The sequence below is a fragment of the Nanorana parkeri genome, unplaced genomic scaffold (assembly GCF_000935625.1).
Source record: "Nanorana parkeri isolate BGI_ZX_2015 unplaced genomic scaffold, ASM93562v1 scaffold3768, whole genome shotgun sequence".
In the NCBI taxonomy this organism is placed as follows: Eukaryota; Metazoa; Chordata; class Amphibia; order Anura; family Dicroglossidae; genus Nanorana; species Nanorana parkeri.
This window is the reverse complement of record NW_017310036.1, coordinates 5,060-21,097: the sequence shown is the minus strand read 5'-3', so window position 1 is coordinate 21,097 and position 16,038 is coordinate 5,060. Positions and strand designations below refer to the sequence as shown.

At 41.9% G+C, this 16,038-nt stretch overlaps 1 protein-coding gene across 3 annotated transcripts; it reads right to left on the bottom strand.

Annotated features, from left to right (window-relative positions):
- Positions 1-955: 955 nt before the first annotated feature.
- On the bottom strand, positions 956-14,258 carry SLC25A3 (solute carrier family 25 member 3). 3 transcript variants are annotated; one of them, XM_018575304.1, is made up of 9 exons: positions 14,159-14,258; positions 10,367-10,522; positions 9,112-9,114; positions 8,073-8,197; positions 5,969-6,148; positions 5,374-5,555; positions 4,483-4,655; positions 1,411-1,521; positions 956-1,316 (listed from the first exon to the last, which is right to left on the bottom strand). In XM_018575304.1, exons 2-9 carry the CDS (start codon positions 10,512-10,514, stop codon positions 1,156-1,158), a joined length of 1,083 nt encoding a protein of 360 aa, XP_018430806.1. In that variant the 5' UTR covers positions 10,515-10,522; positions 14,159-14,258; the 3' UTR covers positions 956-1,155. The 3 variants fall into 3 exon arrangements, with proteins under 3 accessions (XP_018430806.1, XP_018430808.1, XP_018430807.1); XM_018575306.1 differs by lacking the exon at positions 9,112-9,114 and adding an exon at positions 9,009-9,011 and having other exon boundaries at positions 14,165-14,246; XM_018575305.1 differs by having other exon boundaries at positions 14,165-14,244.
- Positions 14,259-16,038: the final 1,780 nt, after the last annotated feature.

Below are 16,038 nucleotides of genomic sequence, written 5' to 3'. Positions count from 1 at the left end.
AGAAGCTGATGATGGTTGCCCTGGATAACTGCTCCGGAGTTTGATAAATTCCCATCACAGCTAAAGGTTTTAAAATACATAGTTGCATTAATTGGTGATTTTACACCTGTATGGAATTCAGCTTTACATTTTTGGCTAGACCATGCACAGGTACAGAATCACTGACATGTTTTGGCAGAATGAAACCGTAGCGACTGGTAAATGCACCACCTGACCCTACAGCCTGCACACAATGCCATGCTACTGTAAGATTCTAGTTGGAGTTATCAGAAATGTTCATTCAACCAGTAAAAATGTACACATGTTGAAAGCAGTGGTTTAAAAGTGATAATGAATACTAAAAACAGTCATGACAGCTCGGCCACTTGTCAGCTTTCTTTCAATAGGAGCCTGACCTTTTGTACATGGGTAGCAATTATTTGCAGACACTACGGGCAGCACAGTGGCATAGTGGTTAGCTCTTCTGCCTTGCAGCACTGGTGGTTTCCGGTTCGAATCCCGGCCTGGTCACTATCTGCAAGGAGTTTGCAAGGAGTTTGTTTTCCCTGTTGTGCCCTGTGCTTGTGCATGTTTCTCCGGTTTCCTCCCACACTCCAAAGACATGCTGGTAGGTTAATTGGCTCCCTCTAAATTGTCCCTGTATGTATGCATGCATGCATGTGAAATGGGGACCTTAGATGTGAATGTGCAACTATGTAAAGTGATACGTAAATTGTCGGCGCTATATAAATACCTGTAATAAATAAAATACTTGTTCCAGGTCAGCGACTCCCTAAATAGTGAAGCAAGGTTAAAAATGACAGCTAATCTAGAAGTGAGCCAAGACAGTCCCATTATATCTACCCTCGGTAGAAATATATTTGTTACGAATTAGTTTTCTTTAAATATTCTCTACTTACATGAAACTAAGACAATGGCAAACAGTCAACAGTCTGTCTAAAAAGTAACACAATCTTCATTTCATCCGCCTGGGTCTTCTGTTTATTTAGACAGACAGAAACAGTGGTAAAACCAAGTTACAGTTGTGGGGGACCGAGCAGAGTGAATACAACCAATAATTACATCGGAGGAAATGGCAAGTCCTACATGGTTGTATTTATAAAAACTTCTCAGTTTAAAGTGTCACTGAAACTTTCAGTATTTAAGTCCATGTGTTTACTCAGACAAGCCAAGCTTCTTCTTCAGAGACTCTGGCATCTCAGGGGGAGGAGGGCGAGGAAGTCTAAAGTAGACCTTCACAGAGTCATAGATGAACCACTGCAGAGCAGTTAAGGTACCGATCATGATGATACGGGCCGTCAGACCCTTCCAGACTCCTGTGCACAGAAAATATATTTTTATATATACACACATAACTCCATGTACAAACACATAAAAATAATATATTAAATAAAAAAAGGGAAATTATACCTTTTGGTCCAAGCCGTTTAAGGACTCCCATAGCGGTGCTTCCCTTTTCTTTGTTCAACACAGACACTACTGAATCAGCAGGGTGGGAGACGATGGCACAGAACACACCAGCTATAGAAAAGGAATATTAAGCATAAGTTTACCAGCATTCATTACTATGGCAAACTGCAGCTACTCAAGTGTAGGAGTTACAAACAGTGGAGATCACTACACTTTACATTTTGTATTCAGCTGATTCAATAAGGCATAGTATTTATGCTCCATGATGATTTGTCCGCATATTAGCCAAGTCCTACTGGAGAGACGTGGCACAGCACGAATGTTGCAACCACTGCCAATAGAACATAAATGGTCAATATGAAGGTATATTACTCTTACATGCCAATGACTCAAGCACCTTTGACTGTACAACCAGAAAAGTTGCTGGGTGTCACGGACCTGGAACTGCTGAATAGATCCAGCTGAACTCAGAATCTGGTAAACACCCACAAAGATGGATCTAAGGGAGCATGTTTCATTTCTGTTAAATCTAAAAAAAGATCTTGTAATCTATGAGAAGCAACTTCATATGTTACTAGTTTTGCTCTTACATATGTACCCATCTTAAAGCAGGGGGGGACTGGGCCATTATGGTACCTACGCATGCGTACAGGAGCTACTTCAGCTCAGCATGTTGAGCCGGTGTACTAAGCTATACATGTGGCTTGATATACAGGAAAAAAAAAAGCCAACAGAGAGCAAAAAGCTTTCACGGCAGAATAACTTTCTGATATTGACCTACTGATCTGGCAATAAAGAATATATATATATTATTTATATTGTGGCAGTGCGTGGCAATGCCACTATGTAGAGTGGCTAAAGGGTCACCCAGGACTCTCAGCCAGAGGGGCTGAGACGTTGCAGAACAGAAATACTTTTACCAGGAAAAAGCTGGCTTTTCAATTCTTTCCGGGTTTTCTAAATTATAACCTGGATCCTGGAACTGGGATATTTCCAAGAGAACTGGGAGGGATGAAATCTCCATTCCTGGGTCTGGGGGTTAGTGGTGACCAGCACCAAATGATGGTGCACCTGTGCACAGCCCTTATGAGGATGCTGGGTCAGGTTCAGGGCTCCACATGGGTGACAGAGGAAGTCTCTACCCTGGGACCAGTCTGTGGTTGGCAGACTGAGGCGTGCATCACCTGTGTGGTGAAAAGCGTTTGGTAATCAGACAACCTAAAGTCGGGGGACTTTGAAAGTGCTATTTTGGATGAAGAAAGAAAACTGTACTTTGTGTTTGAAAACCCCTGTGAGGGTAATCACATTACTTTGTGAACCTTAATTCAATAAGTGGGCAAGGAAGCCCTTAAAAGTCATAAGCGAGTGGATGAGTCGCTAATGTGCTACCATTGGAAGGTAAACCTCACAATATCCATCTTTCTCTTTTCCATTTTGCAAAAATTGTTTTCATGCCAGAGAAAATACAAACCACACATTCCTGTGATCAGTGATAAAAAGTAAGTTTATTCTGTAAACGGTCTCATTCCTTGTTAGTTTATATGTGTATTATAGTCTTTTCACAATTGTGCTAGGCACAGGTGATTTTTTTATTTAACCAAAACCACCTTTAGGCCCCAATCACACACAAATCGGCCTGCACGTACAGCTCCGTGCGGGGCTGTACCAAGTAGCTGCCTCATTGCAGGTCCGTAGGGATGCGGGTTTTCTGGCCGGGACGCATACAGGATCCATTCCGGCGGCGTATGAATACGATCATCCGCACCCCTACGGACCTGCAAATGAGTTCTAATCACACGCAGCACCTGTCCTTCCCGGCAGCTACTTGGTACGGCCCCACACGCAGCACGGAGCTGTACGTGCAGGCCGATTTGTGTGTGGATGGGGCCTTATAAAGTAAAGACAACCACGGCAGTAAAATCGGGAGGGAGAAAGGAAATTAGAATAAACTAGGAGTTAATAAGTTGTTAAATAGGGGAAACAATATCTATATATTTAATTAACTGACATTGTATGTCAGTTAAAACTCATCTCTATGATCTGCAGATGAAGGAAACAAAAGTAATAATGTTACTTTGTATCTCTTCATCTTGCATTTCAACAGCGTTAAAAGGAAAACTATGAGGCGAGTGCTTTTCACTCACCTCATAGTTCTAGCCGACCTGTGACAATGAGACTGTCACAGGTCGGCTCAGTAGATCGGGAGGTGAGGGAACACATACCGGCATACGCTCACTTTTCGATCCTGTCATAGCTCTTTGCCGTGACAGGGGAGGGGCTGGATTCCCCCCTCCCCGCACCGATCCGCCAGCGCTGACTGGCGGAACGGACGGGGCGGGTACAGCTGGCTCTGCCTCTAAATAGGCAGAGCTAGCCGTCACTCACGCAGCTGGGCAGATCGACATAGATGTCGGGATCCGCTCCGGCATCTCAGTATACCGCGAGCTGCAGCTCACGGTATACTGAGCTTAGGGTAACGGGAGGATGCTAGTTTGTGTCCTCCCGTTACCCTAAGGAGAACTATGGGGAAAAGCCATGACCCCATAGTTCTCCTTTAATAAGCACTGTTAGACAGTACAATTGAGCAGCAGTTACAGCAGCTGTATTTACACAGCAACTCCAGGGTGTAATTGTGACCGTTTGGAATCACTGTCAAGTGCGAGGGGGAACAGCAGCAAGGCAGAAGGACATGGTGATTTACATAGATCCTGTGAACTTGGATTATGTTTTTCTTCTCTGGGAGGAAGAGGGGAGGTGGGGGCATTGGCATCGTGTGACATTTGCAGTGTCCACAACTGGCTAATTATAAACTGAAGAACTTTGTCTAGCTTCTGCTTTTTCAACTCTCCATAAATTTTGCTAAACCAAGTTTTTAAACTGAAAAATACTAGGACTAGAACCCCAGACTACACCTATAGCTATGCAGGTGAAACTGGTCAATGGCTTATTTTTACCCTTTTATATGCTAATAGCTTCTTATATTCATGCAACTGTGAACTACCTGGAGTCATCTAAAGCAGACAGTGAGTAAATTCCATGTGGGAGGGGAATTCGTAAACCTTGTAAACTTACCAATATAACCAGCAACGAATGTCACAATCAACTGTTCGCCCTTTGAACATTCATTTCGTGGCTTGGGTACAGCATACTTATACAGTGCTTCAACTGTACGTTCAAAGCAAGCAAATTTCATCATGGTGTATGGAATCTGCCTCATCCAGAGAGGTACAACTCCTTTGTAGAACCTACAAATACAAGACATTGAACAAATGGTTGAAGTACACCTGTGGAAGACAAATGTAAGTGGGACACACACACAAAACCTTATCGCACTACCTGTGCGCACGTAAACTAATGAGCGGAGATGAACAGGCAAAATCAAATACAAAGCAGAGTACAAAAAAATTAAAATCAGTTATTGGTGGCAATGGACTATTGCCCTTTCCCTCCTGGAATAAGCTTGATGGTATTACAATAGTATTGTGTCCCTTTCTGCTGCATTTATCTGTCCGCATATTAGCCAAGCCCTATTGGTGAGACACGGCACAGCACGAATGTTGCAACCGCTGCCAATGGAACATAAATGGCCAATATGAAGGTATATTACTCTTACATGCCAATGACTCAAGCACCTTTGACTGTACAACCAGAAAAGTTGCTGGGTGTCACCGACCTGGAACTGCTGAATAGATCCAGCTGAACTCAGAACAAGTTAAAACACCCACAAAGATGGATCTAAGGGAGCATGTTGTTAGCAAGCCAAAAAGTTTTAAAAATATGAGCGATTTCTTCATCTTAAAAAGGTAATACAAGGAGGGAGGATTAGAAACCAGGATCCAGTATTAAACGTGAATCCAAAGTACCAGCTCCCACCCCCCACCCGAAAAAAAAAAGAAAAAAGGGATGTGTTCAGCATCTAGTTCAGGAAATATCTTTTAGCCCCAAAAAAGCTTTGTTACTTACGCCCAGATTCCTTCTTCAGCATACATCTTGGGTGCGGCTTGTCGCAGAGTATTTGCATATCCTGGCTGTGTTTGAATACGTACTTTTGCAGCTTCCATTGGAGCCAGAGCAATATCTGCAAAGAACTCAGCACTGGCAGATGCAGCCAAGTACAGAGATGTGCGCCATAGATAGGAATTTTCCTAAGATGACAAGACATTTTTTTTTAAAAAGTACTCCTATAAAAAGGAGGTTATAATATAGTTACACAATCGGAACTTGTGGAGTGGTGTTAAAACAACACACACCACATACACATTATATATATAATCTCATAAATACTGAAGTTTTAAATACATATTAAAAATAAAATAAATATTAGATGTTTTTATTTAACTTGGTTTATGCTGCAAATGTACTCATATCTTTAAAATGCATATTCCACTTTTTTTGCATTTGAGCCTGCAAAGCAATGCAACCACAATTTGTCTCCTGCAAACCATTCCCCCAAGCCCGTCCGTACAGACCATTGGTTACGGAGCTGAAGTACTCAATGGATTACAAGTGCAGTGAGGTCTATCCACATTCTAGGAATAGAAACCTACAAAAGGCTTACCTCTCCTAGAAGGTTAGAATACATGACCTTGAACACTTCATAAAATCCAAATTTGCACAAGCCTTGCATAGAATACCCAATGAATGTTGGAGCCCATCCCTTGCCAAGGCCGCGAACACCATCTTCTTTAAGAGTTACAGAAAACCCACTGAAAATGCTCTTGTACTTTTGGGGATCCACCTACAAAGGGGAAAAAAAAAAGTTAAATGAAAAGAAAAAAAATATTCAACTGCACAAGGTCATTCAATTAAAAAATGACTGCATACTAGCCAGTTCCTAATAGGGAAACTGAGTTTTAACCACATCAAACCATTTTTACTTTCAACAAGCTTTTAGGCATCATGTAACCAAAATTCTCTCACCAACATGAACATCTAAAATGAACATATCTGGAAGTCTTTTTCGCGATTTCCTTTACAAGAAAATGCAAGCTTTGCCGATAGGCATTTCTGCAAATGTGTACTTTCATGGCAGTGTTAGAGTTATGCTGGCCCAATAAAGGGCACTCAGGCTTTTACTTAAAGCATAATTAAACCCTCAGTTTTTTTGCATATATCTACTGCTAGCAAGCAGTAGATATATGCAAAAAGTGTAAATTAAAAAAAAGGCTATTAAAAGGGTTAATACTTCCCCGCGCACTCCCGTCCGAAAATGTGAAAATTCTGGCGGCCGCAAAGCATCTTGGGGCGGGCGCATGGGCATATCACATTTTCGGCCGGGACGCTAGGAGAGACACAAGGTAAGTCTATAAACGCTTGCACCCGCATGCAGACACCGTGGGACAGGAAGTGCCAGCAAGCCCAGAGGAGTCAGCACTGGATCGGAGACCCGCCGCAGCGCTGGAGGGACAGATTAAAAGGACAAGAAAGAAGATCGGATTAAGAAACATTAAAAAAGGTAAGTGCTAACATTAACATTGGGGGAGGGAAAAACATTTTCGCCTTTAATATCACTTTAACACTCCACAGCAACCAGGTTTAGTATGCTCAAGGAAGGAGTTGGTCTGCTTAGTAATCCCAAGAACTATCTTGTATCCAGTCAGCTGATAAGATTTTTTACTCCTATGACAGCCCTTACTTTGTTAGAGCAAGATTGCCCCACTTTCTGCCTTTACAGAATGCAAAAGTACATGACCCCTAGTACAGGCTTGACACTTTTGCTGATATGATCTCAACTATGCGAATACGCCTCAGTGCAACAAAACCTGTCAGCAGAAATGTGTTTGTTCACAACAATCAAGGCTACCTTTGCCATTTTAAACAAAACTAGATTGTTATCTTATTCTTGCCACAGGAAAAAAAAAAAAAAAGTGTAAATGCCTTGTAGTGACAGAATCAAATTTTCCATTTACCATAAATATAAAATGCAGTCAATCTAGGGATAGAAACTTTTAGCAGAAAGACATGAGGAAGATTTGATGCCCTCAATATTAGTCTTAGACAAAAGGGGTTAGGACGAGGATAATGAAGTCTCCTGGATTATTTATTTAACAAAGTGGAGAGAATGTCAGGATATGAGAACTGTCTGTATAGCCTTTTGTTAACTTATGCCTTTAGGTTTAACATCAGGAGATCAGTTAAAGGATCCACAGTTGACCTATTGCAGATAACCCTTTACCTTTTGTAGAACAAGTGGTGCAGAAGAGCCAATGCTGATCAGCATTTGTTGTCTTTAATAGGGATGTCCCATTTTCTGTTTTTTTGGGGGGGGGCTCTCTTCTGGAAGCAACCACCCAATACTGAAGAGCAAATATGCTAGAATTAAAAAACACAGCAAGATGCCTGTATCCTTGAGCTCTCCTGCTAGGGGGATGCAGGCCCATATATATGCTTGCTCTTTTTTTTCCTTTTTATTAAATTTTAAAAAGGGAATTGGAAACCAATTTGATATTTTCTATGTGGGGCTTGATGTTGAAACCTGTAATGTCATCTTACACAAGCAAAACAATGTACCTTTTACTAAACTATAAAGTAAACAGCAGCACAAACCGGAAATAAGTAAATCATGAATAATACATATAAACGAAGTTCATCATGAATAGCATGCTTATCAAGTTCTGCTTGTGACAGAAGGAATTCAATGCAAACCTGGTTAGTATACCCACCTGAATACGACATTTCACCAAATCCAAAGGTACAACTGCAGTGTGTGTTAGACCACAACTGAGGATGCCACCAAAGCCACAAAAAGCATAAAACTTGGTTGAGCCATATTCGCAACTGTAGTCGCCTAAGTGAACAAACCAAAACACCATGCTTTTTAAAAAAAACACGCATGCATCAGTAATAATATTTAGTACCAAAACAAGTTCATTTAGTCAACACTAGTTAGTTTACACTTGAACTTCACTCCAACATGCATGTAGGCACAAACCTGAATTCTGCATTTAACCAGATCTAACGGGACCACTGCAGTATGTGTTGTACCACAGCTTATGATTCCACCAAAGCCACAAAGAGCAAAGAATTTTGCAGATCCATAAGCACAGCTAATTTCCTCTGTTCAATTAAAATTGACATATTAAGTTTATTTAGACTAAGTGAAATAGCCTGCCTGAAGCATTCTTAGAGGACACAATTCTTTACAGTATATGATCTTTAAAAATAAGACAGGACATGGATGTTTTACCTTTATAGGGGTTACAAAAATATTTCAAAGTCAGTGTCTATTACAGGAACTACAAATATAAAATGTATGGGGATAAAATCTGAAGATTTGACTAAAACATCCCCTTGTCAGTACCCCTATTGAAAGTACTGCAGGTGCTCAACCAAAAAGTAAAGCCTCCCATGTCTATAATTTGAGAGTGACTAAGAGAGATTAGAGTGACTGAATGTTAGTGTATCATGTTATAGAGGTGTCCTTACCCCGCTAATGTATGCTTTTCTTTTTCAGATTGAGTGATTAAAAACCATGGAAATATGGCTAAAACAACGAGCTGCAACTTAAATTCTGGCAAAAGAGGGTCATTCTCCTAAGGAAACCCATAAATCGGCTAAGGAATGTTTATGGGAACACGGTTGCGAAATTTTGTTTTCACCTTCTTGAAAGTTCGTCAACGAATACCGCACATTGCTAATGTCCACTACAGCATCCCCATAAACATTTAGCAGATTATTGATTTCCTTCCGTGATACGCAAACCCTCTTGCTACAGAAATTCAGTTACAGCTTGTTTTAGCTGTAGATCCATGGTTCTAATCACTCAATCTGACAAAGAAAAAACAAACATACATTAGTGGGGTAAGGACACCTCGATAACATGGTACATGAACATTCCCAGTCACTCCAAGATCTCATATTTTTTGATTGACCCTTGTAGAATTTGTCAACAAGGCGATGTGACATCCATGGATAACTTTTCTAGTTGCAAAATACGGCACTTAGTGTAAGAGCAGATGCAAACACACTAGTTACACAAGCAGTATTCTGCCGCCCATGGCTACAAACCATCAGCAAGATAACATTGTACCAAAAAGTTTAATAAAAATAAGTAAAAGATGACTTGGATGTGGAATATTAAAATGTTAAGAGCATTTGCACTACTGTTCTTTAGATACCAGTCATTTACGACTTAACCCATTGTTAGGGCATTTTAGTGACTACAGCAAGAATCAAGATATAAAACACATTTGCAGTACTGACAAATATTCATATCCAAAAAGAGAAGCCACACGTGTTTTATGTTTGCTAAACTTTAATTTTTTTTTGTCTGAGGAAAATCTCCCTTTACTTCCTGTTCCTTTGACACAACACAGTAGTCATGATGTGTTCCAATCTCTCAATAAAAAAACTAAAATACAAGTTTTCAGTAGATATTATTTAATGCATTTTTTAAAAGCACACCTGCAATTACAAGGATATTGCCAATGTTAAAAAAAAAAAAAACAAAAAAAAAAAAAAAAAAAAAAAAAAAAAAAAAAAAAGAGGTCTATACAGGTGCTTTTATAGGTTTGTAATGCTTCTGGTCAGCACAGAAAGGCAGAAGTAGCTAGCAAATGCCAACTGTCAATTGAACCAGATTTTTTTTAAAAACCATCCGCTGGTCCCAAAAAAAAAAAGTTCACTTGTACATCAGGATGTCACCAGCTACTGTACACTAAGTGGCTTCTACGTTTTGCCAAACACTACATCAAATTTGATTTTATATTTACATCATAGAACAATAATGAGGTATGTTGTATGTGTTAAGACACTGGGAATGAAGATCCAGTTGCAGCATTTCATTCTGAATGTATGTTGGGAAAAGTACGACATGGCCTTGCAAGACTAGTGTCCCAAAGTACACAGCATGCAGTTATCAGAAGGCAACACCTACTTAAATTCAACACTGCCAATTATCTGAGACAGCTATGCATCACACCCGTTATCTCAATTAAAGTGATTATTAAACACTCACCATCTACAGTAGCTGCAGCAGCAAGGCGTCGGACAGGCTCGACCTGTGGAGTGTTATTCTTCCTTAGAGTCGCACATTCCTGTCCCAACTGGAAATGTGGTGCATTGAACGGGTTTCCCCGGGCTAGCTGTGCAACGGTGGAGTACATTTCGGCAGCTGTGGGTTGGACACAAAACAGACACTATGAAGGTGAATGACAAGCAAAACCAGGAGGAGAGCATGAACTTAGGAACTGTTGTAACAAGGAGGTTCACTGACATTTATGAAATCGCTACTATAATTTTACCTCAGCACTTTTCTCTTTCAGGCATGGATGGGTGGAAAGGTCAACAGGAATAGCCAAATGGTTACACTAGCTTCATAATTATAAAAAAATGGATAGTGCAAAACTCAAATCATAAATCGATTTCATAAGCATGATCTGTTCTTCAAAACGTTGGTCCCATTTGTGTCATTATGGATCTAATTTACTGTTTTCTTCTCACCACAATATTCACCTGGGAAGATAAGATTGTATCTGTGTAGAGCCGGTGTTCCATCAAATATTGTGACTGGGTTGGAACGTGTGAGCGGTCACACATTTTAATATCATCATGCACAGTTTTTTCGGCGGTGGAATATGTGACCGGCAAAGGGTGAATAATTACAACCCTTTCTTAGCTGTTCCAGGGCAGATCGGCATCGCAGATCGTATTGCGAGATCACACTCAGAAAGTCGTATAGAAGTGACATTTCAGGACCGACCAGCTGTTCCAGGGCAGATCGGTTCTCCTGCACATACGATCTGCAATGCCGATCTGCCCTGGAACAGCTGGAATTCTTCACCTTTAGCAGGCCACATATTCCACCGCCAAAAAACTGTGCGGGATTAGGTTAAAATGTATGACCACACATTCTAACGCAGTCACAGACTTTGATAGAACACCGGTATAGGCAGGAGATGTTTAGCTTAGCTCTTCTATTTTCCAGGCATGAATGGGTAGAAAGGTCAACAGGCATGGCCAAAGGTAGCACATAGAAATGTTAACAGTCTTCATAAGTAGACATGCACCTTTCTGCAAACACACCACAATGCGATGTACTTGGACAGCTACTGTGAAGTGTGTTTGGGCACTAATGACAATCAATGGCACTGCAACATGCATCAAGCAGTAGATATATGCAAAAAGTTATTTTTTATTAAAAACAGCTTTGACAGAGATTTAAAAAAACTTACCTGTGTCTTCACCATGCGCTCCCGTCCGAAAATCCGAAAATGCTCGGGCGGCAGCAAAGCATCTTGGGGCGGGTGCATGCGCAGTTCGGATTTTCGTCCGGGAGACGAGGAGAGACGCAAGGTAAGTCTAAGGACGTGTGCACCCGCATGCAGACACCGCAGGTTTGGAAGTGCCAACAAGGACACAGTAGTCAGCGCTGGATCGGAGACCCGCAGCAGCGCTGGAGGGACAGATGAAAAGGACAGGAAAGAAGATCGGATTAAGAGACATCAGTTAAGGTAAGTACTTTAACATTGGGGGAGGGAAAAAACGTTTTTGACTTTAATGTCACTTTAAGGTTTGAAAATGAAAGAGAAGCAGATTGGTTGCCATGGCCAATTCTTCCAGTGTTTATGAATTTCACCCATAGTTCCAATGGCAGAACTTGTGACAGACTGAGGCACTCATTGGTAAGGTGCATACAAATGTGTCCCATTTTCTAGGGGTCGGTAAGGTGCATATGAACCTGTAACAACGGTTGCCAACTTCTCTCCTGTCGTGGAGTTTACAATGCCGAGAAGGTATTTTTGGGGAAGTTATGACCGTGATGGAAACGTATCAAATATCATTACCAGAGCAACTTGAGAGAAATTTTGTTGCAGAATTGTCTCTAAAGAGAAGACAATTCCACATGCAATCCGCAGTTTGCTTGGGGGTTTTATTTACCTCCAGCTTCCTTACCACTGGGGTATTTCTTTATAAATTGGCCACAACATAGAGAACTATGAGGTGAGTGCTTTTCACTCACCTCATAGTTCTAGCCGACCTGTGACAATGAGACTGTCACAGGTCGGCTCAGTAGATCCGGAGGTGAGCGAACACATACCGGCATTCGCTCACCTCTCGATCCTATCATGGCTCTCTGCCGTGACAGGGATCCCCCCCCCCCCACTCCGATCCTCCAGCGCTGACTGGCGGAACAGACGGTGGAGGGTACAGCTGGCTCTGCCTCTAGTCAAGAGTACTTACATCTGATTTCTACACCAGGAGAACCACTTTATCATCAACCATAGTGACAAGGCAAGTCAAAAGAACCAGGGTGAAAAATGATCACATTCCCAATCATAACTAACCACAAATGTGATTTTAACTCAGAAGAATTGTACATATTGTAATGTGCTAGGCACAAAAAGGGGGGGGGGGGGAACACACCTATTTCATACATCTGGGATTCCATTCAAGTAGCAGGTTTGGATAAAATTTTTAAAGTGACACTAAACTCAGAAGTTAAATCTTAAAAATGCATTAAAGTACCTCAACTATAAACAAACAAAATGTATCTTTTTTGTGTGTTACTCAGCTGTAGATTCTCAAATCTCTGAATTGGTGTGGACACTGTCCTTCCTTCTGGAGGGTGACAACTTTTGTTCCCCATGATCCCCGTGTGTTGTAAAGTAGTCACTGCTCCAAACTCACTCCTGTAATGGACTACAATCTCACTATAAGATTGCTACTTTGTAATGAGATTGTAGTCCATCACAGGAGTGATCTTGGAGCTGTGACTACTGTACCACACACACACACACACACACACACGGACCATGGGGAACAAAAGTACACAGCCTCCAGAAGAAAGGACAGTGTCCGCACCAATTCAGAGATGATTTGAGGATCTACAGCTGAATGATGAACAAATAAGATACATTTTTGTTATTAAAAGTACTTGAATGCATTTTTAAGAGACAATTGTTGAGTTTAGGGTCACTGTGACTCAATGGCAAGAATTAAACATCTAATGAATGATGTCAAACAAAAAAACTCGGGTAAACAGCATCCCTTAAATCAGCTAATCAAAGGAGCAGGTTGGAAAACTCTTGGCAGAACAGAGCTCGCAGCCAATCAACTGCAAGCTCTGTTCAGGTATTCTGACAGCGGCCACTATCAGAATACATAAGAGATAGCAGAGGACTCCTCAATCTATGCTTGTAAGCATTGATGGAGGGATAATTTATATATATTTTTTTTGTTTAGCCCGCGGGTTGAACAAACATGTATGTATTCAGCATAACAGTGTATGATCAGCTTTAGGCATACATGGCTGCACAGCTTTATTAGATCAGACTCCAATGGACTGATCTCCTGTACAGTATAGTGAAGGTCACAGGGGTGAAGCTTGGCGCAAACCTTTATCTACGGAAATGATGCCTGCATATAATGTCATATACAGATGGATACGAGAAATAATTAGAAGCCATGTGACTTGCAGAACAGCACTGCGCCAAGCAGAGCGCGCAGTCCCGGCAGTTCCCATTTATGGCCATTGATGTGGATGTGACCCTGAGCAGAGATCAGACTGTAGCCGCGCCGCTACTTCCGCAGGCCCTCCACGTCCTCTCACAAGGACACAGCGCTCTGCACCAAGATCAGGCACCGAGGAGGCCCCTTCTGGTGGTCAGGCGAACCGTCCCAGCAATTAGCACCTACCTGGGGCCTCCTTTCACCAACTCACCCGCGTGCACCAATACCACAAGCGTGCGAAGACAGGAGCACCCCTTATTACCGCTATAAGCCCCCACACACACTGCGGCCTACTTACACTTGCCTCGAAGATGGCGCTCACTCAGCCTTCACCGGCTAACAGAGAACGAACGTCCTCCAGACCTTATGAATTTGTCCTTCTGTGACGTCACGGCAACACCCCCCACCACCTCTTCGTCGACATCATTGGCTCTCGAGTGTAGGGTCGCTGACAGTCCGGCGTTCTTATTGGCCGCCTACAGAGGAAGGGCGGCCATAGTCATGTGACGCGCAGAGGAACGTCTTTTACGTAAAGAACGTGAGACGCAGCTGATCGTCCTGGTTGACTCGGAGTTTAGTGTATATAGAGGTGTAATCTTCTCCAATGTCACCGTGCGAGGTCATCTCTGCTCGGTGACCTTTCTGTATAGCGAGTGCCTTGTCTCAGCCATTCCTAGGAAAGGCAATGTCAGTAGTTTTCAGATAAAAGACTAAAGGTTATATATTTGCATAGCAGAGTAGAGCCTTCCTAGAGGAGAAGGTGTTCACATAGCTCATTACACATAAGGAAAATAAGGAGACACTAGGTGTGGCAGAGCATTGCAAATCATTCCTTTATCTTCCTTATCTTCATCCAAAAACAAAGTTTAATCTGTTCAATATACAATTAAAATTGCTATATTTGTGGATCCTGCCATAAATTGTGTGAGCTGATAAATTCCTGTGTTTCACGTTTATTAATTATATTGTTCCCAGCTATAGCTAAGAACTTCAGAATCACTCCCCTATGTTAAGTAAAATAACAGAGGGACAAGGTTCCCTAGTCCCATCTTGTTTCAGTTGTCCTAAAAATGTATTGTGAATGCGCGTTATCATGCTGGGGCTGAAAGTCCTACTGGCACAATCAAGAGGTGAAAACAAAGGAAACACTGATGCAACCATCACATCTAAGTACTAAGTACTCCACATTCTTCGCTCCAATGCTCTTGGACATTACAGTCCAGCCACAATCATTACAGTAAGCCCCAATTCCTATTATATGCAGTATAATAGGAATTGGGGCTTACTGTAATGATTGTGGCTGGACTGTAATGTCCAAGAGCATTGGAGCGAAGAATGTGGAGTTTTTCCAATAAGATAAAGATCCAGGAAAGTGAAGTATCCAGCAGGAGGCCTAGATACTCCAAGTGTTGAGTTGGTCCCAGCTTTGATTTCTGGAGCTTCAAGATTCTTTTGAACTTTTGTAGAGTTTGGACAGTGTGTTTTATATTGACTGAGAAAATCTGTGCTGACTGTTCCCTCAATAGAAGGCCATCCAGATATCCGACAATGGGAATGTCCCGAAATTGAATCAGAGCAAAACACAAGGTGCAGTGGAAAGACCAAAACGGAGGGCAACAAATTGGTAATGTTGTTTGTCCAATGCAAAGCACAGGAAGTGTTGATGTGCAGGAAAGATGGGGACATTGAAGTAGGCATCTTTTATATCTACAGACGCCAGAAAGCCCCCTGGATGTAGGGAAGCAATGACCAACCTGGTAGACTCCATGTGGAATTTTTTAAACCAAAGGAAGGTGTTGAGAACCTTTAAGTCAAAGGTTGGGGCGAATGTCCCATTGGGTTTGGAAACTGTGAACAGGCTTTTGAGAAGAACCACTGTAGCCTCCCCTGTTTTGAGACAAAGGCTACTACTCTTTGTGGGAGGAGCTGCCTCACATCAGCGTGGAGATCCAGTAGCCTTTGCAGATTTGACAACATAAAGTGAGTTAGGGGCAGAGAGTGAAGTTCTATTTTGTAGCCCCTAGAAACCATGTTCTGGACCCAGATGTCTGAAATGTCCTGGACCAGGTGGCCACAAAGGCCAACAGGCATTTCCCCACTTTGAAAGTGGGAATATCCCCTCATTGTGAAGAGGTCTTGGTCATTGGTTTTGAGGACTTATAAGCCCAGGACTTGTGG